The sequence below is a fragment of the Kryptolebias marmoratus genome, linkage group LG2, assembly GCF_001649575.2.
Source record: "Kryptolebias marmoratus isolate JLee-2015 linkage group LG2, ASM164957v2, whole genome shotgun sequence".
Classification (NCBI taxonomy): domain Eukaryota; kingdom Metazoa; phylum Chordata; class Actinopteri; order Cyprinodontiformes; family Rivulidae; genus Kryptolebias; species Kryptolebias marmoratus.
In genome coordinates, this window is record NC_051431.1 from 19,669,722 (window position 1) to 19,696,493 (window position 26,772).

Here is a 26,772-nt window from a genome sequence, read left to right on the forward strand (position 1 = left end):
CATTATTGTTCATTTCAGTGACACAGTCTTCACTACAGATACTAGAAACCTCCTGGTAAATATCATATAACCTTCAAATGTGAAAATTGTCAGAGATGTGCCAGTCAAAGTATTTTAGGGATTTATTTTTATTATTGCACTTCCCATTTCCAATTTTAGCCAATTTTTAAATGATTTAAAAAACTCTCTCAGAAGAACTACAACTAAAAAGACTTAACCATTAACACAAGTCTTTTTTTTTTTTTAATTCACCAGATTACAGATCTTTCTCACGCTGAGATTATTGGTCAGTGATATTTGTATAAATAAAACCCAAAAGAAAAATTGTTACTTCCTTTTTAGGCTAACTCTGATACCTATTTAGTTATTAAAATCTTATACTAAACAACTATGTTATCAGTAAGGTTAAGGCCACAGCAGCTAAAGGTAGTATCTCACGGTTGGAGATTGGTGATTGAAAATTGCGAGAAAGAAATGCAAATCGTTTGTTGCAGCTTCATTGAATTCTGCACCCAAGTGACAAGTGAGCCATGGGACCATGTTTAACATGGTCAGTTTTTATGAAAATCATGGCCTATTTTGGGTGGACGGTTTGCAAAACTGTACTCTAGGCCGTGCACATTATTTTGTTGCCCACCAAGGCTCACTTTGTACCCACTTTGGCAGCAGCCACCATGTTTAAGATTTAATCCTCTGGAGTGCACTTTTGAAATGAAGATCAGCAGATTTAGATGAGTTTTTTCAGTAATTATTACTTTATAACTGATGTCCTTTTTAGACCTGGACATTCATGGCTGGAGCTTCGGGTGTTGTCTGTGCAGGAGTCAGAATACAAATCTAGTGCTATTGAAACCAGTTGGATATGCCAGCAACAAAACTGAGAAGGGTTTGAGATGTCAACAACAACTCCGTGGCTAATGTGAGAGAAAAGTTGTTGCACTAATCTTTAGAACATGTTCAAATTTAAAGCAATAAGTCTGTAAGCCTCTGCAACTCATGCAAGGAAATTTAGAACCACAAGGACTGTTTTGAGACATTTTGAAGACTCCATCTCACCAGCTAGTCACCAACAACCACAGTCAGTGAGATGCTGCCTTAAAGGGTGACACTTTCATCATACGTTAGGATTTGCTGGAAATAAAAAAAAGAACAAAAAAAATGAACGTTGCTCGGAATGGCCAAGCAAATGTGCAAAAGCGATTTGGTCTTGTCCTTTTCAGTTTATTTGTGATTTCCAAGAGGCCTTATTAACAGGTACAGCCTCAGCTATATACTTTTCAGAAATGCTGTGGCATTGCAAACATGTGGCCATAACAAGTCATTTGCCACCGTATCAGAGCAGCCGGAGGCTAAAATTCTGAATCTGACAGGTTTTCACCGCTGCAGCCTAATGCACATCAGAGGCTGTCAGCAAGAAATATACAGAAGCTCTTTCTGTTTCATGGCATTTCCCATCTTATTCACAGCAGCAACCGCCATTGTTTGTGTGCCAACGCTGTTCACATGTTCTGCTGAGCCGAAGTCTAATGGCACAGATTGCATCATGCACAAGAGATCAACTATAGCTCCAAAAATAGTGACTTGTTACAACGTAATTACAACTATTTAAAATGACACTGGTGAAATGTGTGTTGTTTCTTGATGTCATACTCAATTATCATAGCTCATCCCACCTGCCCTGTTTAGTGTTTTGGAATTTGCTCAACCTGAGAGCAAACAAGGGGACACATCTTGATTTGAAGCCCTATGAGCTAATATGGCGTAATCTGTATTTTGTCACTTCAAAGATCATTATACCGTGAACAGCACCTGAGAGTCTAAGAGTGTTACGATCAAGGGAAAGAGGCAGACTAAAACAAAGTGTGCGAATGAGAATTGAGCGAGTAGCGACTGTAGACTGCCGCCGAATGACACACAGTCGCATACGAGCTGAGCTGGATGTGTAGCTAATGAGCCCGGTGTGTGGTTACGGTGCAGAGTCAGACCGGCTGCACGCTCAGACTGATGGGAGTTCACGCAGGAGTCACAGCTTTTTTCTTTTTTCTCTCCATTCCTGTGCCTCATCTTCAGAAAAGCAGCCTGTTACCGTTTGCTGTCGTTATCAAAGCAGACACAGGTTCACCTTAAGGGCTCCTTTCCAATCTCCAGGTACAGAGGGAGACAGGCACGTTCAGACATGAGTTCATGATGGTCCCTGGAGACTTTAAATGGTTGTCACAATTATCACCTAAAAGAGATTGTGAGTTTTCTCAGCACAAGACAAAAAAATACTTTAAATTGTGCTGTTTTGCAAAATGGAATGTGATGTGAAGATACAGTATGGCTGTTCAAAAGGTTTTTACAAAGTAAATCTACTTCTTCAAGTCCCTGTGTGTAATAAACAGGCTTTGATAGTATGTATAGTATTCATGGTTTCCCTGTTGTGTTTCATCCAGTCCCAGCTATGATCACCTCGTACCCCAACACCACTCTGGCCACTCAGGGGGAAGAGAAGAGGATGAGCTGCATTGCTCATGGAGAGAAACCCATCATGGTGCGCTGGGAGAAAGAGGAGCGCATCATCAACCCCGAGACCAGCCGATACGTGGTTACTGTCAAGGAAGTGGCTGATGAAGTCATCTCCACTCTGGTGGTGAGTCCTCAGTTTGACTGTAAATCAGAGGCGTTCTGAATCTGTGAGGAGAGAGGCCCCACGCGGACATTTTTACACTCGAAAAAAGCAACCAGGAACCCACAACAGTGATTTAATTAGAAATATGTCTGCATAACATAAACATAGTAAGTTTAGAGTTATTCGTTTAGAGTAAATCTAACATCTAAAAAAGTAGTTGAATGAAACATTACAGATGTTCCACTGAATCACACTGATTTATATCCAATTTAAACATTCATATTGTTTTCACTTAACTTATATGGGTTAGGTCAACACATTTTTGTTTACAAAACTTCTTCTCTGCGTTTGACTCTCAGCCTTATTTGGTTTGTAGAACTAGTTTTAAATTACTTTTTGAACGAAGCACTTTACAGCATGTTTGCCTGGCTTAATAATAAAACTCTTGTTGTCTCAGGCCTGTTTTCATTCATTCAAATGGACTGAAACAAGTAACACAACATACTTGTTCACACAACAAGGTTCATTTTTTTGTTTCACTAAAAGGTCTGACTTATGCAGCATAAATTCAAACAAATCTAAATTGCTAGAAGAAAAGCCTTTACCAAAAGAAAAACAATCAATATTTGAGCCTTTCAGTCTTAGCCTTTACTGAAAAACAAGGGGATCTGCTCTAAAAAATCATGTTGACTAAGTCTAAATATATGAATTTCCAGCAACATAACCGTTTAATCTAAAGAGAAAGCCTTAAAAATGTCTGCAGATTTGTTGTTTTTATGTCTATTTAACAAGTCATTTTTTGAGTGTATTTGCAGAAATAAAAAAGCACTGAGAAAGAAAGAGTATGAGAGGAGTGGCAGAGATGAATCCAAGCACAATATTAGTTTGCATGTGTAATGTAGTAAATCCAAAGTACAGTACACAGATCTACAGGTAAATATTTAAGTGTCCCTCGTGGTTTAGGTTGACGGGTCTCTCTCCCTCTTAGTTTTATCTCCAAGTAACTGAATAAAAGAAAGCTTTAGATTTGGAACTAGTACTCCAACCCTTCCTTCTTGAAAACCCTGAGTGTGGTGTATTTCTCTGTAGATTATGCCAACTGTTCGTGAGGACTCAGGCTTCTTCTCCTGTCATGCCATCAACTCTTTCGGCGAGGACAGAGGCATCATCCAGCTGACAGTGCAAGGTAGGCTTTCATCTCCCCTCACACTCTGGAAGAGGGGGGAGTCTTTGTGGAAGTGGGATAAAAACTCTGATGTGCTGAACTCTTGATCTTTGACTGATGCCTCACTGCAAAGAGTAAAACTGATACTTGGGTTTTGGTTTCAGTATATTTGCTCCAGAGTCTCTGTCTCTGAGCCGCTTAAAATTTATGGATGTGTTCACATTTCCCCAGAACCACCTGATCCTCCGGAGGTGGAGATCCGGGAGGTCAAAGATCGCACCATAGCTCTTCGCTGGACCATGGGTTTCGATGGCAACAGCCCCATCACGGGATATGACATTGAATGCAAGAACAAGTCAGGTAGAAGCAGAAGAAAGAAAGAAGTGTTGAGTTTGTGTTATTTGAGGCGAAATAAACAGGAAACAAGAAATGCAGAAGTTAAACCAAAGCAGTTTTATTAGCGAATGCTACTAATGCATTCACTGTTTGTCATTTCAATCCTTCTAGCTTCATGGTTATCAGCCCAGGTAACCAAAGATGTGTCACCGCAGCTAAACCAAGCCACTATTATTGACCTCCACCCCTCCTCCACTTACAACATCCGCATGGTTGCCAAGAACATTATTGGCAACAGCAATCCCAGCAATGAGCTCACCATCACGACTGATGAAGCAGGTTAGTGAGCTTCTCGTCAGCGTGATTCCCCTCGTTGGCTGAGAAAAAATGTACTTAGTCACCAGATCTGAAACCTGAAGCCATGTGAGGTGCTGTTAAGCTGAAAAACCAGCAGGACGTCATCAGAAAAATCAGTTCCTCTGCTGGAAGTGATGTTTTTAGACACATAACTATAATTAGGCAGAAAATAAATCAAGGTGAGTTAGTCAGAATAGTCCTTTAGATATATTTCTAATAGTGATAACTGAGAATCAGCCTAAAACAAGTCTGAGAATTTACTTATTTTACTGAAGAGAAGTAGAAGTAGATGAAATGATTTTTGATGGTCAGACATCAATTTGAACTAGCTCCAAAGATTTTACAGGTATTGATTTCTCTGGAGTTGGTCGATTTGGTGCCAGAATATCTTATATAGTGTACGGAGTGTACTCGGTTCTGTTTTTGGGGAGAAACTTTTTAAAAGATCAGTGCATAATCTCGACAAGTAATCATTACGCAGTTGTATCAAAGTGATGCTATAAGCTGCTATAAATGGAGAAATAGAGCAGTTCACCCTCATTTTGAGTTAGCCCTGTAAATGTTCACTTATCTTCAATCGCTCATACTGATTCCCCCCTGGGCATTTTAGCACATTAACATGGTGCAATCAGTCAAAATTATAGCTAAAATGAAGTAATGAAACTCATATCAATTCTCACATAGTTTAAGGGGCAAGTTGATGATGTTACAATTTTTTTTATTAATATTAATTTGAGGTGAAGGCTTCAGATTGAACTAAAACAAGGAAGAAAAGTGCATTCTTAGCCCAACAGCATCACCTAGTGGACGTAGGTGTTTTTTGTCTTATCTCTTATTTTAAATAGAATAATGGAGATAATGATGTTTTTCAGCTCCTGACGGCCCGCCACAAGATGTCACTCTGGAGCCCACCTCCCCACAGAGCATCAAAGTTTCCTGGAGGGTACAATAATTACTTTTATGCCTCAATGTTTCAGCATTTCTTAGCTTTTAAATGATATAATTGCAAAGAAGTGGCAGTAATAAAAACAAAACAAAAACAAAAGACAATAAATGATCAAGCAACATATTCTTGTTGCATTAGAGTTGCCTGACCTTGTTTTTTCATCCTTATCCTCTGTCTTCAGCCTCCCCAGAAGCACCTGCAGAACGGCGTGATCCGCGGCTACCAGGTGGGCTACAGGGAGTACAGTCCCGGCGGGAGTCACCAGTTTACTATCATCAGCGTGGACACGACAGGCGACACCACAGAGAGCATCGTGCTGGACAACTTGAAGAAGTTCACCCAGTACAGTGTGGTCGTCCAGGCTGCAAACAGAGCCGGCACAGGACCCTCTTCACAGCAGGTGGTCACAAAGACCCTGGAGGACGGTAAGTGAAAGGTGTTGGTGGGCTTTTATGGGTCATATAAACCTGACCTTAATATCTAAAACTGCAGGTCAGGTTCTGTTTAGGTTAGTATAGTGGTGTGGTTGTGTTTGTTATGTAAGATAGTTGCAGCTGAGGTTGTTCTCTTTCTCATTCCTCTCAGTTGCAGCAACCGGCAGAGTAGTTTGTATCAATTCTTTGTGGGAGGACTCCATCTATTGGACGCATTTTGAACTACAGTATATACACAAACTAAATGTTGCATCCTTGATACTATTCTCCCATGGATGAATGAGCATAATATACTGATTTATTGTCTTGCTTATAGTGTTTTTTATAGCACTGTATACTAAAAAAACAAACTAAAGAGTAAATGTGCTGACTATTGCAATTTTTTTACATTTGAGAACATTAATGTGTCTTGTTCTTTGTTTTATCTTTTTCATGAGAACTATAAAAAGGCACTGTAGAAATAAACACAAACTTTTACCTATGTCTTAATGAATTATTTAAAAAAACAGTATTTCAATTATTCAGTATTTCACACATACCTTTAAAATGCTGGGTGGATTAAACTGCTGACCATCATAATAAAGGATTAAACTTTGTACTGAATATTATTAAAGAAACTGGATCCATTATAAAGAGCATATAGTGTCCAGATCTTTCAAACTGGAATGAACAACTAATAGCTTACCTGTTGTAGGTAACGCTTTAAACAAACAGATTTTAATTCTGACAGGACTGACAATCAGAAGGAGCGAAGCCAACTTTTCAGAACGGTTTGTGTAGATGCCGTCGACCCTGTTTTGTAAACCTTTGCACTGCTGTCAGTTTTGCATGATATGATTGTTGTAACAGAAATATTGTTATATTCCTGCTTTAAAAAGTCCAGCCTATACACTTGACGTGCTACAGCTAAACTGCTGCTGCTGCTCTTTGTTCTTACACATACCCATAAAGTGCAAATTTACCAACTATTTAAAGGTTTATAAAACAATGTTCACATGAACTACTGTATTTTTTAAGACCGAAGTCATTTTGTGACTTCAGCCTGTCTTTGGATTCGCCGTTAGCTCGTCAATCCATTCAGAATTAAACTTTGTTTCTCAAAACTAAGTTTTGTTTGGGAGAATTGTGATTGTTTTTTACTTTCTCAAATGTAACCTGTGAAAAACTTTAGTTTTTGTTTTTTCTTCAGTATTTTATGCTACCTTATTTTATAACAACTCTTACTTGGCCATGTTGGCCCTCTTGCTGAGTCTTTATAGAGTCAAACAACACAATCGTGTTTCTATAGGGCTCTCATGTTTGAGCAAAGCAATCTAAAGGGGAGTGAAGTAAAGCCTTTGTCCAAAGTTTATCTGAGAGGCTCCTCAGTATTTATCTTCTGTGGTAAATTATTTTTTTACATGTTTAAACAGGTGCCCCATAACCAACATCATGTATCAGTCGTGTTTTTGTGTAACTAATTTACTGCCTACATGAGAGCTCTTCTCCTGATGCAGCCTCCATCATGGCTGATGTCGTCCCTCATAAAGCCTCCATTCAGCCAGACGCTTTGTCTCTTCTCTTGCTTTTGACAGTGCCGTCTCGACCTCCTGAAAACGTCCTGGCTGTGGCCAAATCTCCAGAGGTCATTTCACTCTCCTGGATGCCTCTGCCCAGAGAGGCTCTGAATGGAAACCTGCAGGGCTACAGGGTCATCTACTGGGCCAACCTGCCTGACGGAGGTACGATTGTTCCACAGAGACGTAGACAGTGTTAGATCACAAGATGCTGCATTGTTGCTGTCGCTATCTCATCCATCCACCAGGGGAAGCTGTGGATTTGTTTATTTCTTGTGTATGTCAGCGTGGTTGGATTTCCAAGTTATTTTTTAGGTTTAGCTTTTCTATACATTTACTGAACTTGATCTGATTTTTAAGCAGTGTTCTGCCATTTTATAAAACAAAATGACTCTCAGCAGATTGACAATGGAAATGCACAGAGCAGATATTTATTGGTTGTTGCTCCTTTGAACGTGTAACACTGCAGCAGGGATCCAACATGCTGTCTGGATTGCCAAAATAAATGTTTTAAAAAGTATAAAACAGCATGATTAACTTTCAGCATGGCAATTGTTTCATTTCAGGGTGACAGGATTTAAAGAAATAAAAGGAATAAGAGAAACAATAAAAAGTAAAATCCCACAGTCTCTGGTCTGTTGGGTTTAATAGGACTGATTCTGATTGCTGTTAAAATTTTCAACATTGCTACAGTAAGTAGTTTTTATACCCAAACTTATTAACACGTTTTATTTTGTGTGTCAGAACTGGGTGAAATTAAAAATGTGACTACGGGGCAGCCATCTCTGGAGCTGGACGGTTTGGAGAAATACACCAACTACAGCATCCAGGTGTTAGCCTTCACAAACGCTGGAGATGGTGTCCGCAGTGAGCAGATCTACGTTCGCACTAAGGAGGATGGTATGAGATACGTTTGTTTCCAGAGTTTCTTTCTTTGTTCGTTTTCTAAAAGTTAAAAATCTGAATTTCTAAAAACAAGTTGTTCAGACAAACATGAGCTTTTCCCATTGAGTATGCTGTATGTAGAAGATAAAATACTTCTAGTTTTAGTTCTTGTTTAAAACACTTTGTAAGCATTGCTAAGTTTAAAAAAATGCGCTGTGTAAGAGTGGACTATTCGTCATACTGTATGTTACAAGTTACTGCAGCCTTACAGAAAAAAGCTTTTTTTGGTATAGAGTTTAGAGTTTTACATAATGAACATTATGTTATAATAAAGTAGACTTGTATTGTGGGAACTATAGATTCCTTAAGAGCACAAGTGACTTTTTTCAGAAAGTGTTCTTTAATAAACAGTCTGTACTGTACACACACATTAAATCGCTTGAAAACCAACTGAGAAATCTGGAAATTTGAGTTTGGAAAAGTCTGACATTTTAAAAATGGAATATGTGTAGGAAGTGTTTGGCTGTGTTTTGTTCCTTCTAGTTCCCGGCCCTCCAGCAGGAGTGAAGGCTGCTGCCTCCAGCAGCTCGGCCGTGTTTGTCTCCTGGCTGCCTCCACTTAAACTCAACGGCATCATCAGGAAATACATCGTCTTCTGCTCGAACCTGCATCCGATGGTAATAGTGTTTGTATACCAGTTGATTTTTGGCCATCTTCTTCACCTTTTTCGTTCTGCGTGTCAAAGTCAATGCAGCCATATTAGTCTCATATTTAAAAAACAGCCACATTTCTGCTCTGCTGGGCACCGGTGCCATCCAGTGATACATTAATCCCTTCTGTTCTTCCGTCTTACAGGTGATGAGTGAGTTTGAGACAGCTCCAGATAAATATTTCTACAGGATCCCAAACTTGGCTCGAAACAGGCAGTACAGTGTCTGGGTGGTGGCTGTGACAGCTGCAGGACATGGCAACAACAGTGAGAAGATTATAGTGGAACCTCTGGACAAAGGTACAAAATCTACTGATCCTGCTCCACAGTCTGTTTTATCAGAATGGCAAAAATGAGAAAATATAAAGTTGGATAGAACTGTTTTTTTCTTGATAAGTGAAGATTTAGGGATTGTATTAACTGTGTCAAACTTTAATAGCTTTTGATTCTTTAATCCACTCAAAAAAGGCCCTTTTTTTGTTGCACTCAGCTCCAGCCAGAATCCTGACATTTAATGGTACAGTCACCACTCCCTGGATGAAGGACATCGTTTTACCGTGCAAAGCTGTCGGCGACCCACCTCCCACTATCAAATGGCTCAAGGGAAAGTAAGTAACACACAGTCATGTAGATAAGTGCAACCAGGACCCAAACTCTGCCTGACTCATATAATTTCCTCCCCTTTCTTTTCAGCCCTAATGGGACACCTACACCTGTTATCGTGGACGGCCGCCGTAGTGTCCAGGGTAATGGCAGCTTTATTATTCGTACGGTGAAAGCAGAAGATTCTGGGAATTACAGCTGCGTGGCCAGCAACAACTTGGGTTCAGATGAGATCACACTCAACCTGCAGGTCCAAGGCATGTGGAGATATTTCAGTGATCACACGTTTTTTTTACTGAAGTTTCTAAAAGCAACACATCATCCTTGTTAAAACCTTTGTTTTATCAGATGAACACATTATTAATCCTGTATGATAAATTGTTGTATCTCAGCAGCAAGTCATAATAAAGTAATCCAACACTGCAAAGAGCAAAGATAATAAGGCAATAATAATAATAACAATAATAGTCATAAAAAAAGAGTAAAAACATTAATATAAAATCAAATTTTTGGCCTATATCAGCAGAAGGTCCTTATTTTAAAATGGCTGAATGTGGCAGTATGTTTAGAAATGCAATTGATGACAGGAAAAATGTCTATATTTTCAGTCAAAGTATTTACACATGTGCACTGCAATGATGTGTTCACATGTTAGAAAGAGGCAAGCTTAGATAGGCTGATATGGTGAATAGTATGATTTTAATTATGACAGGGTGTGCATTCTCACAGTTCAGTCAATGTAAACAAGAAATCAAAAGCAAAAAACATAAACCAAATAATGCACGCTTCATTTGTTGAAGAATAACACGAGTTTAGGGTGAAAACAGAGTAAAAGGCTTAAAAATATACAGGTCAAACAACCACAAAACCACTGCAATTATTATAAAAATATTTGCAGATTGAGAAAAGGTACACAAATGATTACACAAGAGAGATAAAAATGACAAATGGTATTATGAAAACAGCAATAAGGAGCAACTACTCTAATTTTACAAACTTTTACGTCAGTTTCTTATGGCACTGCTATTCTGGCAGAAATACCAATATATTCCTGCAGGGACTGTGTCAGGCTGCACTAGAAGTGCTACAGTTAGTTGCTGTCAATTGTGCTTGCAAAAAAATATAGAATTGCTCATGAGTATCCATGTAATGCAAAATTGAGTGTAAAAGTTTATAAAAAAGTTTTGTTGTTTAAGACGGCAGTAATCCACTCAGTCTAGCCATTATCTTGATAATCCAGTCAGAATTAAACAGTTTCTGCAAACCAGGGTGTGTTAAAAAGCTATCTGCAACAGGTAAAATATTAGTTGTTCATAATCTCTCTACACAACTCCACTTCAAAACATCTGTTTTATAATTGTAAGGTCTCAAAGATGCATTTTTTTTGTCTAATCTAGCTTCTAGTGTACTTCTCCTACTCCAACTTGTCACACAATTTTGGTCCCTTGTGGATCCAAAAACAAGGATGGCAGCAACCAAATGCTAATGTTGTCTATTATTAATTGTCTATTGTCTATTGTCTATTATAACAAATTATATGTTGTCTAAATTTAAAGTGGAAAGTAAATAATAAAAGTATACAAAAAATGGCACATGAGGCATTGTATCACGAACACTAGTCGTGTAATGACCTTTCGGTTTATCCTGATGTCCACAGTACCTCCTGACCAGCCACGCCTCACGGTTACCAAGACGACCACCACATCAATCACGCTGTCGTGGATACCTGGAGACAACGGAGGGAGCTCCATCAGAGGTGAGGGTGTCACACCGAAAACACACGCAGCAGGCAGAGCTAAACCAAGAGTTTGATTACATCCGCCGCTAAATGTGAAAGCTCGCCTTCTGTCGCCTGTTTTTGTCACGCCCACTTCCTCTTTGGTCCAACTGTGCTGTTCTAGGCGTACGTCTCATTATCTGCTGGTACAGCACAACGCTCGAGTCCTAAAAGCTAGATTAAAACACAGCAGAAAAGATTAGGCCCATTTAAGTGAAAGATTAAAGCGGTCCATCTTAAAGCCCAATCACAGAGAGGCTGTTTGTGGTGATTTATCATCGCTGTTAATCAAGCAGCTCCTGTCTTCAGAGATGTAGCTGCAGTAGAAGCTGTTTGAGATACCTACTCTGTAATATGTGTTTTCCTTTCCTGCTCATAGCATCATCCATCACCAAAACACACATACACATACACCTAAGATTAGTATTGTCTATTTGTAGCCTTGTATTTAGTGTGCTTTGGAGATGGCAGTTTTGCCTGGTTGGTCACCCTGTCCTCAAACTGTCAACACAACCATTTTGAATAAATTATGTAATCTTTCTTCTCAGTTGTATTACTTGCAGAGTAGCTATGTGCTAAAAACTTGGAAAACTTGTTTTGTTTTTTTTTCTCATAGGATTTTCACAGAAAATGGAGTTTCATTAGTTTACTTTAAAATGTTCAAAGTTTACCGTCTGCCTTGTCTTCCTACTTTAACCCCTCTCTTCCCTTCTCTGTCCCAGGTTACATCCTGCAGTACTCAGAGGACAACAGTGAGCAGTGGGGGAGTTTTCCCATCAGCCCCAGTGAGCGTTCATACCGTCTGGAGAATCTAAAATGTGGCACGTGGTACAAATTTACCCTGACAGCCCAGAATGCAGTGGGTCCTGGACGCATCAGTGAGATCATTGAAGCTAAGACTCATGGGAAAGGTAAAAAGTGGGATTTAATTTCTCCATTTAGTTTCGATGTGTCTCAACTTCAGAATGCAAAAAACATTAGATTTAAAAATGTCACTAATGTTTTTACATGTAGATGTTACTTCATTGGTGCTACAGTTTCATTTTCAGCTGTGACGTGATGAGGTTCTCCTTTCTGTTCTATTCTCAGAACCTCAGTTTGCCAAAGAACATGAACTTTTCACCAGCATCAACTCCACCAGGGCGAGGCTCAACCTGGCTGGCTGGAACAACGGCGGCTGTCCGATCACCTCCTTCATACTGGAGTACCGAGCCGTGGACTCGGCCACCTGGACCACAGCTCAGCGGACCTCGCTCACCAAGAGCTACATTCTGTACGACCTGCTGGAGGCGACGTGGTATGAGCTGCAGATGAAGGTCACCAACAGCGCCGGCTCGGCAGATAAGCAGATCACCTTTGCCACTCTCAACGCTGACGGAAGTGAGTCGGAAAACAAAGAAACCTACACTATGATTTTGTTTTTTTGATGCTGTTAGATTGGATCATAAAATGTCATAAAATTCACTTTCATATAAAACAACAGAACATAATTTTATTCTTTTACCTAAGCCATGATGACCCTCTTAGAAAAAAACTGCCCATCCTGTTTTAAGAACATGTGTCAGTTCCTCACAAAATAAGTGGATAATTTGTAAGGAAGGACTCTGAGGTGCCCTTCAGACTCTGTACTTATTTCCTGTTTGGAGTTTTGCTGAAAGATGTGAGCTGCATGTTAGATTGCCGTATGTGTGTGTGTGAACGCTGTTGTCAGTTTGACATCAAATCGATCCCTCCTTTCTGCTGCTGAGACTCACATCCTCCACAGTCCACTAACAGGCCTGGTGTCTGTTTTCTAACTAATTTCATTTCCACAAAAGGCACCATCCCCCCGCTGCTGAAAACTGGAGACCCCATCTCGGACAACATGTCAGGCAGCGGAGGTCTGAAGATGGTGGTGACTATCACGTCCATCCTGGTGGTAGCTGTGCTGGTTTTTATTATGCTCATGGTGCTAAAGAGGAGGAGGAGGGAACAGAGGCTCAAGAGACTCAGAGGTACATTACAAACTAATCTGTTCATTACTTTATCTGGCAACAAAGTGCTCTATCTTTTCTTCAGTCTTTAAAATATCGGTTCAGGACTTTTGAAGTGGAGTTCTGTGGAAAGGTTATCCATTTGTTTTCTGCCACTTATCTGTGGTAGCAGATGTGGCAGGTCCAGGAGGGACCCCCAGGCATCCCAGACATCCCTCTCCCAGGCAGGGGGGATGCAGAGAAGAAAGGTTATGTACATTAATATCTCACCTGTTGTAGATCTCTCTTTCCTCTTCGAACAACCTCAGTTTGGAGAAACAGTTTAATTCTGACCAGACTGATGAGCAAACACCTAGTTAACCTGAGTGGGGCCAGGATCAACTTCAACTTCCAAAATGTGATTCATCTGAACACTATTTTAAAATAGATAGCAGCAGCAGCTAGCTGTAGCATATCTGGTCACTTCCAGTAGCAATATCTTAATCTTTCTCTGCAACATGAAATTGACAGCAGTGTGAGGGTTTATAAAACAGCTTTTGGGTAAACCTCAGCATATTTTGAGTTTGGAGTTGCTTTGAGATGACAGTATTTCACTTTGGTTTAAGCCCCGCTTGGACTAGCCATTAGCTCATGAATCTCGTTAGGAATAAACCCAGTTTTTCTAAACTGAGGTTGTTAAAGATTCATCTACAACAGGTAAGACAATAATTACTATCCCTAACCTATCTGCAGAGCTTCACTTTATGTAATTGAACTATTTCTGTAAGCTGACTTTTAAATTGTAAAAATTCACATTAAGTCTGTAACGTGTGCAGACCTGCTTGACATCATACCAAGAGGCACCCAGGTAACAGAACCATACATAAGGAGTGCCCTGTCATTAATGTTTTGATGCCAAAGGAGTTGTTTTGATCATTTTGAAGTGATGTTCGGCCAAATACTTATCAATAGTTAGAACTCTATCAGCCCTGACATCAGTCAGAGAAAATTAAATATGTAGGAAGAGGAAGAAGTCCTTCAGGAGTCAGGATAGCCACACTGGTGCCACATTATAGTGTTTCTTTAGGCTTTTAAAACAACTCTTGCCCAAAAATGTGATATTAGTGTAAAAAAATGCTATATTAACAAAACTTAAACCTCTAGACTTTTGCAGGGGTCATTGTTTTCTCAACTGAACAATGTCTATATTAATAAGTTTACTGTTCACTGATCAGACGGACTGATACATTTGACAACCCCAGTACATTCATGCAGTAATGGAAAACAGTGACAAACTAAAAAAATCGAGGATTCATTTTTGCTAATCTATCACTCCAGAATAACATTACTCTGATAAGGTACTGATGAGCATTTGACAGAACGTTAATTTAAAATAGCCAAAGAAAAAATGGCACTTTTTTGTTGAGAAACTTAACTTTGTGTCTATATGTGTGGTGCACAATGCTCCAGTACTCTAAAAGTACTTTTTCCAAGAGTATTCCTCTGTGCTTTTAGAGAATTCCCAGGGCTCTACCTTAGCAACATGACAGTAGTTTATTTATTATAGTGTTAACCACGTCTCTGCTGACTTTACAGATGCCAAAAGCCTGGCAGAAATGCTGATGAGGTATGTATTCTTAATTTTAATTTGTGCACACTCCGTCCCTTTTAGCCAGAACATAAATCACATCGTAGGCTAACGTTACAGTAGCTTTCAGTAAAAATCAAATATATTACCTCCGGGCTGTCCTTTTTGCTTTTATACAGCTTCTTATCAACTTAAGTGGACCTGAATTTGCATTTCTGCGATACAATGCAGCGTTACACAGCTGATGTGTTTTCCTCATCTATCTCCACAGTAAGAACACACGGACACCGGACACCGTGAACAAGCAGCAGCAGACTTTAAGAATGCACATCGACATCCCCAGAGCTCAGCTCCTCATCGAGGAGCGGGACACCATGGAAACAATCGGTGAGAAAGCTCGGAGTGGGACCTCTGCTTGTTGGTCACCATTTGCTTCGTACTGACAGCTTCGTCCCTGCTTCCTCTTCTTTAGACGACAGGTCCACTGTGCTGCTGACGGATAATGACTTTGGGGAGACCAATAAGCAGAAGTCTTCCACAGTGACGCACACGGTCCACTACCAGTCTCTGTCCCAGGCCACTGGGCCCCTGGTGGACGTGTCCGATGCTAGGCCTGGAACCAGTGAGTCCCACCACCGTCAGTGCTCAACATTTATTTCCTTTTCTACTAAAAGTGATTCTGTTCTGCGTCTTGTTTTGGAAATATGAACTAACATGTCTTGTGGATTTACCGGTGAATTTGTTTGATAGATGGTGGCTCTGTTTCTACTTTTTTCTAGATTTACATTTACACAAAATGAAGTTAAAGGCCACTGTCATGGTGTTGGCGACATTGGTTTTCATGAAAAATGTTTCTGTAGATGGTTTTCATACAGCAAGCTGCTCAGAAGCCAGGCTGCAGCTCAGCTGCTGGGTTTCTGGTGTTTAAGCTCCACTGAAGCCAAACTGATGAAGAGCGCTGATCTCCTACCTTTTCTTAACACGACTGACTGCCTACAGACCTGGACCAGCACACTCAGAAAGTGATGAGCTCAAATAAAAGGTTTAGGCAAAAAGATTTAGTTCAGCCATCTGGAAATTATTACAAACAGAGACACATTTTCTTTCATTTTAAAATAAAAGAGTATATTTTGAAGGTATGATTGGCACACTGTCAAACAGCTCAACATGAATTAAAGACATATAAAGATGTAAAATGCAAATCTGTTCCATCACACATTTGCAAACATCAGTGCCTTCACTCATCACAGGAATACACAACCCAAGGGCCACATAATTGATTCATTTAACCTGGCCAGTGTGGCATGAACTCACATGGCTGTTTCAGACCTTCTTTCCCTTTGCATCTGCCCCCCCACCCCCACCACTCTATCCATCTATTTCATCCATGACTGATTTATAGTCTTACCTACTACAGTTACTAGCACCATTCTTCTCTGAATGGATCCAGTCTCAGACTTTTCTAAAGAGTTTCACTGTTGTTGTGTCCAGCAATTCGTACGGTACCAACAGCCTGTCAGGGTCAGGCTGAATATGATCCAAGCTGTATATCTTGGAGTTTAACACCAGTGGCAATGGATGATGATCACAGAGAAAGTAAAGTAAAGGTTATATGTCCCAGTTGAAGTTCTGGTTAGGATCAATGTGGATGTCACGCAATGAAATGTGAGGAAATTACAACATCAGTGAATTAATATTTTTATTGAAGACTGACAATTGAAGGTTATTATGTTCCTGTGGCTTATAATAAACTTTTTAATGATGAGTCAAATTTGCATAATATTCTGATGTGAACAAAAATGTTAACTTTATTAAGTCACTTGGTAACCAAAAATCAATAAAACAAGTCAAAATATCAATTTGATTTATTATTTGGGCCATGCATTTGTGTCTGTGGAAACATTCACTTGATCTATCTCCATATCTCCAGTGTTCATTGAAAAGCACTTTAAGAAGCCTTGTTAATTTCAGATTTTGTTAAAAGTGCAAAACTTTTACTCTTCTGTTTTATTCAAGAGCCATTAATCAACAAAGTTAATGATTTCATGTTTGATTGCAAAAAAACAGACAGACCTAATTAATGTTTTATTAGATTATTTGAAATTATTTGAAAAAAAAGACCAATTTCTTTTCCTTCTATTACTAGATCCCACTGCCAGACGCACTGCCAAAGCTGGTCCCGCTGCAGCACGGAGCCGCTACGCCAGCCAGTGGACTCTGAACCGGCCTCACCCGACCAGCTCCTCTCACACCCTGACCACCGACTGGAGGCTCCCCACTCCACGCGCCACTGGATCCGTGGACAAAGAGAGCGACAGCTACAGCGTCAGCCCCTCGCAGGATACAGGTAGGGCAAACATAGATGGAGGTTCAGGAACAGCATGGACCCACAGACTGTTGTTTAGGAATGAAAATTCTACCTACAAATATGCAGGTTTTGCGAGATCATCAGAAATCAGCGTACTGTGGTCAGCAATGCTCTCATGTTAGTCTTGGAAATCCAAATAATTTTTTCTACTTAAAGAAAAAAACTACATAAAAAGCAATGTTAGGATGAACTTTTGAACTCCAAACAATAGTTGAAATCTGTTGAAACATGAAGTTTAATACCTTACTTGTGGCAAATAGATTCTTGAATGACCTCAGTTTGAAAAAATAGAGTTTATTTCTGACTGAGTGAGTGATCTAATGGCTAATTTGAGGGGAGCCAAGATGAAAGTGGATTACTGTTATCTTAAAACAACTCCAATCTAAGAAAAAGCATAATAGTTTATGCAAATGATACTTTTAAACCTTGACATTGCAGTCATTTTTACATTACAGTTATTTACATAGATTACTACAGTTAATTCATAACAGTAGCAGCTAGATGTAACCGTTCCAGGATACTTCAAGCAGGAATCTCATATTTTTGGCAAAAATAAATGTGCAGTGAAAGATTGGCTGTATAGTAAAGGTTTATAAAGTGGTGTTTTCATGAGTTGCTATACTATGGCAGAAATCGACTTGGTCTGGTCCACGTCCCTGAGCTCGTCAGTCAAAATTAAACTTCATTTCTTCAGACTGAGCTTGTTTAAAGAGTTATTTATAACAGGTAAGATAATAATCGTTTATAACATTTCCACAGAATGTTGCCTCAAAATGAACACAATGCAATACTGCTTTAATTTTTTCCTTATTTCTACTTAACCTAGTGCATCACGCTGTTTTTCCAGTGACTAAATATTTATCACTGTTTGTGCCTTTTTGTTATCAGATCGTGCACGGAGCAGCATGGTATCAACAGAGAGCGCGTCCTCCACCTACGAAGAGCTGGCAAGAGCCTACGAGCACGCCAAGATGGAGGAGCAGCTCCGCCACGCCAAGTTCACCATCACGGAGTGCTTCATCTCGGACACATCATCCGAACAGATGACAGCAGGGACCAACGACTACACCGACAGCATGACCTCCAGCACGCCGTCTGAGTCGGGCATCTGCCGCTTTACCGCTTCCCCGCCCAAACCTCAGGATGTCAGCAGGGTCATGAACATGGCCGTGCCCAAGGCGCACAGACCCGGTGAGGAAACAGAAGCGTGTACACAAGTCGTTAGGCAGCTTTGTGTGGAATGGAGCAGCTCGTCAATCTTTTTTTAAAATCCAGCTGTGTAATGTGTAATTAAAACCATTAATTATTCATTATGTTTCTTTTTTGGCATTAGAAACAGTCTAGTATGCCATTAGAGTCAATTAAACGTTTTACAGTATTTATTTGATGACATGGTGCTGTTCTGAGTGAACCATAATTTACAGGAAGGATATAATCATAAGAGGAATTCATATCAAATGACACAATTAGAGTGTTGAAACTGATATATGCAGCTACAGGGGATTTTTATTTTCTTCACCTGCACCTCTTTGCATGTTTGGCCATGTTTCTTTAGATGTTGATTTTGACAACAGTATTGTCAGATCAGTACATACGTGCCAATTATTTCCCTCTGCTACTGTTCCTATTGGCACTAACTCACAAAACCGAAAACAGATGCACAAAGAGGGGTTTTATGTAGTTTTGGCAAAATTTTGAATTCAGTGACAGAAGAACTGAGCTGGAACTCTCACTTAGTGTCTAACCATTTATCTAAATATCTAACCAGTTTTTAATAAAAACTTTTTCTACACACCTTTTTGCAAATTAATAGTCAATAACAGTTTAAGTGAGAAACTACTTGTAGATGGCACACCATTTTTATTTGTTACTTAATAGCCTGTTAGTAAAAGCCCCTCAATTAACTTTTTACCTTTTTATTTTAATGAAACTTTTCAAAGCTTTGTATTCAACTGTGCATCCCACCGGTGTTCAGACTTCTGCAGCCTACAGTCAGGCAGAGTCCCAATAAACCCTCACACGATGCATTAGTAGTGTTTTGTTGGAGGAATTCCATGTTTATGTGCAGTTTTTACACCATCAGCAGGGTGACCAAGCCCATCAAAGGTCATAAAATGATAATTAGTAGCTGCTGTTTTTATTCAGCACCACAGGCCTACAGTTTAGTGCCAGAAAACATCATGCAACAAAATATTTTTTTATTTTAAAGCTGCACGAGGACTCTGTGTGAAAAGCTTTCATTAGTGTATGTCTGCTGTCAGGTTGTGCTTTTACCTGGTGTGACCTTCTGCTCCTCCAGACAGATCAGTTACCAGATCTGTTGGAGCGCACGGACCACACACACGTCCAAACTGACAAACACTTTCCTCTTTGACACGTGCAGACAGCACATCCATCATCCCTGCTGCTCTCATGTCATAGAGTGTCAGGGGCCCCCCTGATAATTAGCGGTGCTGGAGGTCGGCTGGCCGTCCAAGCAGCAGAAATGTCCCTTTGGGTTTGTGTGGAAGAATCAACCTTCTCGGTTCGACCAGACAAGAGTTGAAGACATCAGATCTCCTTCTTAGGTTTCAGGACTCATTATGTTATAAACTTTTTGTGCACAGGACATCAGACTCGTCTACCGGGGAGAGGGCACCTAAAGGCTATCTGACAACCTGATCTGAAACTATTGTCACTGAGCACAAAACAGCACTTTGCTGCTACAGAGGAGACCTTTCAGTGTAATAACAGACTCTTAGTCCATCAGGTCGGGGTGGCAGCTCTTAGTGCAAAGACTTTGGTGTCAGTTACATTGGGTAGACCATGTAGATATCAAACTCTAGTTGTCACTGCAATTTCCTTGTTAAGTTTTTAGCTTCTCATGAACAGAAGCAGCTTAACTTGTTTGTTAGTGAATCCATCTTGAACCTGTTTTCTTAGAACATTTTGAGCTTCTTAAATAATATCAAACGTTACCTTTTTCTGCTGAATCTGCCGTCAAAGGGCTGTAAAATGAAGTTTAAAAAGTGGTTTTCTGGAAACTATAAAGTCACAGACAAGACATTCTGTCACATTCTCTCAAAGTTCAAAAAATAGATTAGATAGGATTAGATTGGACTGTCAATATTTCTTAAGGTAGGTAAGCTATTTTCCCCCTCAGAACCTGTGAACCTGGGTGCTCCAGCGAACACTGCAGCTAAATTATGTGACATCTGTCAAAACATCATGTTGTCCTGGCTATTCCAAAACAAACAAATTATTCTTTTAATATATTTTGTTATTTAGAACAAATTGTGTTATTATAGTTACTCTTCCTACATGATTGTTTTGCCTGTCATGACTCAGTCCTGAGATAGATGGTCCAACATTTGTTGAATCAGTAATGGCTTGTTATTGTGGTTTATGATTTATTTATGATCTATTCTTAGCTTCTTTATATATATATATATATATATATATATATATATATATATATATATATATATATATATATATATACATTCTTTACTCATTGGCCTCATGCCACCTTTGCACTCATTCTACACAGCTGAAGAGAAAGATTCTTTAAAGCTGAAATTAACATAAAAACCATTTTGGTTTATGAATGTCTTCAGCTGGTTTAACCTTTCTTCCTATCTAAGTGTTAAATAAATTTTATTTCCTAAAATATTTAAAGTAGATTTCAAAGCATTGGGAGTACATTTGTGCATTCTAATTAGTGTGTATTACAATATTAAAACTCTGACTGAACCAGGAGGCCCATGTTTCTGACAGTCAGTGAATGATTCAGTTTCATTCATTTCCATGTTTGTCTCCATTACACCTGAGTTACCTGAGCTGACCTCACCTGAATACTGCAAAGGTCAAAGGCAGAAAAACAACCCCTCGTTTCAGCCGACCAGCCTCCCCTCACAGAGCTGTTATGAGAATAAGTCTACTCTCATCTGCGCGAAGGGATAGTTGAGATCTTTTGAAGTGCAATTACACAGAAAGGTTATGACCAATTAATATCTTACCTGTTTTAGATAGCACTTCAAACAACCTCAGTTTGAAGAAATGGAGTTTAATTCTGACTGGAGTGATGAGATAATGGTTAGTCTGAGACCAAAGGGGAAGAGCTGGACCATCCCTTTAAGATCAAATATACATCGAACAGGCCTTAAAATGGGTTGTTTGGTATATAAATATAAAGATATATTTTAGCAACTTCAACCACAGAGGAATGAGTTGATGATGTATCAGACACATGATCGGATTTATGGTTTGGCAGAGAATTATTGTCGTATTAAGGGTGCACACACATTGTCCTATTACTGCACATCTGCAGTTTACTAGCTGATGAATTTTCAAGCCACATTTCTAATGAGCTCCCATGGAACACTTAAATCTACATTTAATTCAATTACCACTTATGGCTATCCATCATGTTTTTGTTGGCACTAATAGAGTGTATCATAAAGCTCGGTAAATTATTCATTTTCCCTGGGAACTCAAAAACTCATTCCCTACGGTCCCGTCTGAATGTGCAGAGGCGACCCTGTCTGAGCTTGCATTAGCGCTGAGTGTGACACTTACATTTGTACATGTGTGGGCTGTGTACATGTGAGTGTCACCATGTGTGGGAGGGATGGTGTGATAAAGAGTGAGGTTGGTAATGAAAACTGTCTGCTACTCTGAAGGTCTGAAGGTTTTGTTCCTGTTGAGACAATGCAGATGTTACTCAGAGCTTCATTTGTAGAATCTCACTGCAGATCTGGATACCTAGCTTTAAGAAGAGATAAAACCTCCAGTAAATACAGCACATACAATCCCAAATTTGAAAAAGTTGGGATGTTGTGTTAAAATGTAAATGAGAGCAGAATGTAATGATTTGATATTTTATTCAAACTAGGAAATTTTACAATTTTAAAGATAAATAAGGTCATTTTGATTGAATCCATACATTTTAAAGACATTTATTTTTACCACTTTGTAGCATCTCCTCTTCTTTTAACAACAGTTTTTTAAACATTTAGGATCTGAGGAAGGCAGCTCCTGGAGTTTTTAGAGGGAATATTGTCCCATTCTTGTCTGATGGAGGATTCTAGCTGGTGATGAGCCCTGGGTCTTCTTTGCCACACCTTTTGTTTCATGATGCAACAAATGTTTTAGGTCTGGACTGCAGGCAGGTCCGTTCAGCACCTGGACTCTTCTACTACAGAACTATGCTGCTGTAATGGATGGAGTATGTGGTTTAGAACTGTCTTGCAGAAATATGCACGCGTTTACCTAAAAAAGCATCTCTTCTTAATGGGAACGTGTGTTTTTTCTTCAACTCGTATACACTTTTTTGCATTGATGGTGCCTTTCCAGATGTGTAAGCTGACCATGCACTAATAGGCACTAATACACCCCAATACCATCAGAGAGGCAGGCTTTTAAACAGTGTGTTGATAACAGGCTGGATGGTCCCTCTCCTCTTTAGTATAGAGAATGTGGCATCTGTGGTTACCAATAACAATTTCAAGTTTCAATTTGTCTGACCACAAAACTGTTTTCTGCTTTGCTTCAGTCTATTTTAAATGAGTTTTGGCACAGAGAAGATGGCCGCATTTCTAGATGGTGTTGTTCACATATGGCTTCTTCTTTGCATAATAGAACTTTATTCTGCATTTGCTAATGACATGGTGAACTGGGTTTACAGAACAAAGATTTGTGGAAGTGTTGCTTAGCAGCTGTTTCTTATTGATACATAATAGTCAGAACAATTAAAGCTGCAGATGAGCAGGGGAGGTGAAGCAGCATGCTACATGCTGGGACAGAAACTACAGAAATAAGAGAGGAACTACAAAAGTGTCTTACAAAAAAACAGTAAATATTAGAAAACCAGTCAGACCACAATTGCAATTGATTTGAATAAGATTGATTGAAGCTATAAAAACTTATCTAAACAGGTCTCAAATTGCAGTCCTCTTAAAAATCGTGTCTGTGTACAACAGTCAATTCAGTGCCCAATGAACAAGATTTGCTTTAAGTATTTTTGTCTGGAATCAGGTGGAACTGGAGCTAAATATTCTGTGTTTTTGAACCAACAAATTTCTAATGACCCTAAATCAAATAAACAGCTGAGAAATGAGACCAAAGAACTAATCCCTTCCTTCTGTTTCTTGCAGCTCCACAGAGCATTGTAATGTCTTCCACCTCATTGCTTCAGTTTATGGCAAACATACCAATCAGGCAAAATAATAGAGGACTAACTCAAAATACACTGCAAAAACCATCTCTGGAGACAAACAACATCTGGGGATCTTGGGCCATTGAAGGGTTCTGGGTGGGTCTCGTGTGGACTGATTTATGTCCTACAGGAACTTCATGGCGTTTTAACACCAGCCGAACGCCTGACTTTCTCCTTTTTTTTAAGCCAGTCCTGTGCAGTTTTTCCAAGTCCCTTCACTTGAGGATAACTCTATAAGAGAGTGATGCTGTGATTCAAAAAGTGCTAACTTACAAATGTCATCCAAAAAAAAAAACGTCATTAATTAGGTGACAAATATGACGCATATTTATTTACACTGTGCTTTTGTAAAATAAGCAATCTGTGGCTGATCTGATTCACTTTGTTTATTTTTAGGTTTTCTAAAGCAAAAGTGTCTTTTTTGTGTGGAAAACCATTTTAATATATTATGTAGCAAACATGAACATAGCCACTGTGACATCAGATTCAAGGTCAGCCATTTTGTCCATTGCCAAACATTAAGCGTGTCGGCTAATTGACAAACCGGGGACCTTTTTTTATAAGGGAATCATCTTTGCAAGTTTATAAAAAAAGAAAGAAAGTTCAAGACACTTCAACGCTGGCTTTATTTTCTTTTATATACACTGCATGCATGAGAATACTGGCAAACGTGTCGGTTTCTCTGGGGCTGCACGGTTTCTCCAGATACATGGGTTTTCTTCACTGACAGAAGTCATGCATGTTACGTTATTTGTTGATTCTAAATTAGCCCTAAATATGAGTGTAACCATACGTGGTTGTTGGTCGCTGTGATGGACCGGCAGCCTGTCCAGGATGTTGACTGCTGAGACAGGCGTCAGCTCCCCAGCTACCCTGAACAGGGTTAAGCAAGTATATAGAAAATGGATTGATGGTTGGAGACTTGGAAGCTATAATTGAATTGAATTTATGATTTGGTGTATTCATGTTCCTCCATGTCTGCTGGGTGTTTAAAGGAGCTGTTGTTTACCTTTAGGTTTTCTAAGTTTACATTATTCAGTGATGTCAATGCTGTATTTGAACTATTTTTCACTGAATTCAGTTAAACTCCTGTTCATTCTTGTCAGCACCCATGTGCCTGTAAACACTGTAATTTAAATGTTTCTAATTCACCCCCTGGTTCTCCTCTGTGTGCTGCCTCCCAGGAGGAGAGCTGGTCCATTTGCCGCCCTATCTCCGTATGGACTTCCTGTTGAACCGCGGTGTGCCTCTGCCAGCCCGAGGAGGGGGGGTCAGCAGCAGTAGTGGCAGCAGCAGCAGTGGAGGAGGAGGAGGTGGAGGCGGAGGAGCCGCAGGAACAAGCGGAGGTGCTGCTGGTGCTACAGGGGAAACGAGAGGAGGAGCGGGAGCGATGGGCCAGACCTGCCTCGAACCCCAGAGGAGCCGCACCCTTAAGAGGCCCCCTCCGATGGAGCCCACCCCCATGGAAGTGCCCTCTCCCAGGGAGGTGCAGCAGTGGCAGCCGGGTACTGCCTCCACCCTCCCGCACAGGGATGTCCGGGAGAGGGGAGAGGCCCGGGGGGAGGTCCGGGGAGAGGTTGCCTCCTCAGGAGATTTAGCTCAAGCACAGGCTGCCAAGCTCAGCACCTCCCAGGAGTCTCTGCTGGACTCCAGAGGACACCTGAAACAGAGCAACAACCCATATGCCAAGTCCTACACTCTGGTATAACACTGGGACACGTGGACTCTGCAGACAACAGGACCGCTGCAGAAACAACGTGAGAGGAGGGACAGGAGACAGACGACAGGCACAGGAGGGACAGTTTCCCACAACAGAAACTGTTGTACATAGAGCCGTTTCTGACATGCTTCTCTTTGAGTCTGTCTTTCTTTCTTTTACTCTTTTCTTTCTGTCCTCTCTCGCTCTTCACTGTTGTTTTCACACGTTTCTTTCTCTCACACCTCGCTCCTCTTCTGAAGAATTTTCTCTCACAGTTTTTATTTTCTACTTGAGTATTCTTTTATTCTAAAGTGATTCTAAAGTGACAAAATAAGAGGATTGCCAAAATGATTTATTTAAAATTTGAGAAAGAGGAAAAAACTAATATTGAATTTATATTAAGGACAATTATAGTCATTATTATTATTATTATTATTGTATAAAAATAGAAAATATCTAAAAAAAAATTTAAAAAAGAAGAAGAAGAAGAAGAAGAAGGGAATCCTGGGAGAGCTCCTCCAGGAGCAATCTGTAGGAGAACAATGTTTTCTTAATTTATTTTCTTTTCAGTGTTGGGGTGTATTGAAATCTGTCATTGGGGGATGAAGAGAGGGAAACAGTGGAGAAGAGGAAGAGTGATAACAGACACAACCGCCAATGCTGACCAAACGTAATGTTTTACAAACTTTCTGACAACTGCATGGCGACTGAACAAATGACAATTATTAGGAATGGCTGGAAATCCAAAAAAAAGAAAAAAAGAAAAAGAAACATTAAAAAAAACAGTAAAAGAGAATTTTGTCACACTGAAAAATTATACAATGTGAATATATATAAAGAGATCACTTTTATTTGTCAATATTATGGGAAAAATGATTTGGTTAATAAAGTCCTTAGTCATGTTTGCACATATCTGAGTTTGATTTATGTACTCTCACACAGACCACACCTCGTCCTGTTGATGAATTTATTTCTGTTTTCTACTGATTTTGTCTCATTTCTCTTAAAATTATAAAGAAATCTAATTAGATATCCAGATATGTGTGTGTTTGCTCTCTTGCATTTTTTGTCAGACTTATTTGAGGTAAAAACTAATAACTAAGATTTCTGCTATGAAAACTGTGTAATGTAAAGTTGACTGTGGTGTAAAGGTTTATAAAGTACCGTTCACATTAACCACCATAAAATATTTAAAACTGGAGCTGTTTTAACACAACAGCAATCCACGTTGTTCTTGACACTGCTCAGACTAGCCATTAGCTCATTAATCAGATCAAAACTAATCAATATTTCAACAAACTGAGACCATTCAGAAAGCTAATTACAACAGGTAAGATAATAAGTGCTCATAAGCTTTCCACAGAACCCCAAAGATCTGAACTATTGCTTTAAGGCGGTGATTTCCTGCCAGGTGTTGCTAATTAAATGCACTGATTAACTGATAATTATCATGTGAGTGCTAGAAAAGCTTATTTGTTGGTCTGAAGCATTCAGGTGTGTTGATACGAAATTCAGACAGGAAGACATCAGCACTTCAAAACTTACATTTGTCAAAGGAATTTACGTCACACACATTGCATTTCAGAAACT

General features: G+C 39.6%; 1 protein-coding gene across 4 annotated transcripts in view; it reads left to right on the forward strand.

The window, feature by feature from the left end:
- Nucleotides 1–26,184, forward strand: part of dscamb (Down syndrome cell adhesion molecule b) — a 152,192-nt gene extending 126,008 nt beyond the window's left edge. Inside the window, exons 12-33 of one of the 4 annotated variants that reach the window (XM_017420072.3) lie at nucleotides 2,436–2,632; nucleotides 3,701–3,797; nucleotides 4,008–4,136; nucleotides 4,284–4,451; nucleotides 5,342–5,412; nucleotides 5,597–5,840; nucleotides 7,424–7,570; nucleotides 8,150–8,305; nucleotides 8,834–8,973; nucleotides 9,146–9,299; nucleotides 9,490–9,607; nucleotides 9,693–9,859; nucleotides 11,260–11,358; nucleotides 12,102–12,290; nucleotides 12,469–12,759; nucleotides 13,197–13,373; nucleotides 14,928–14,958; nucleotides 15,191–15,306; nucleotides 15,392–15,556; nucleotides 17,066–17,266; nucleotides 18,176–18,478; nucleotides 24,668–26,184. In XM_017420072.3, coding sequence (XP_017275561.1) covers nucleotides 2,436–2,632; nucleotides 3,701–3,797; nucleotides 4,008–4,136; nucleotides 4,284–4,451; nucleotides 5,342–5,412; nucleotides 5,597–5,840; nucleotides 7,424–7,570; nucleotides 8,150–8,305; nucleotides 8,834–8,973; nucleotides 9,146–9,299; nucleotides 9,490–9,607; nucleotides 9,693–9,859; nucleotides 11,260–11,358; nucleotides 12,102–12,290; nucleotides 12,469–12,759; nucleotides 13,197–13,373; nucleotides 14,928–14,958; nucleotides 15,191–15,306; nucleotides 15,392–15,556; nucleotides 17,066–17,266; nucleotides 18,176–18,478; nucleotides 24,668–25,191 — 3,884 coding nt within the window. In that variant the 3' untranslated portion in view covers nucleotides 25,192–26,184. The remainder of the gene's footprint in view (nucleotides 1–2,435; nucleotides 2,633–3,700; nucleotides 3,798–4,007; nucleotides 4,137–4,283; nucleotides 4,452–5,341; nucleotides 5,413–5,596; nucleotides 5,841–7,423; nucleotides 7,571–8,149; nucleotides 8,306–8,833; nucleotides 8,974–9,145; nucleotides 9,300–9,489; nucleotides 9,608–9,692; nucleotides 9,860–11,259; nucleotides 11,359–12,101; nucleotides 12,291–12,468; nucleotides 12,760–13,196; nucleotides 13,374–14,927; nucleotides 14,959–15,190; nucleotides 15,307–15,391; nucleotides 15,557–17,065; nucleotides 17,267–18,175; nucleotides 18,479–24,667) is intronic. The other 3 variants (XM_017420073.3, XM_017420074.3, XM_017420075.3) reach the window with 3 other exon arrangements.
- The last annotated feature ends 588 nt before the right edge of the window (nucleotides 26,185–26,772 follow it).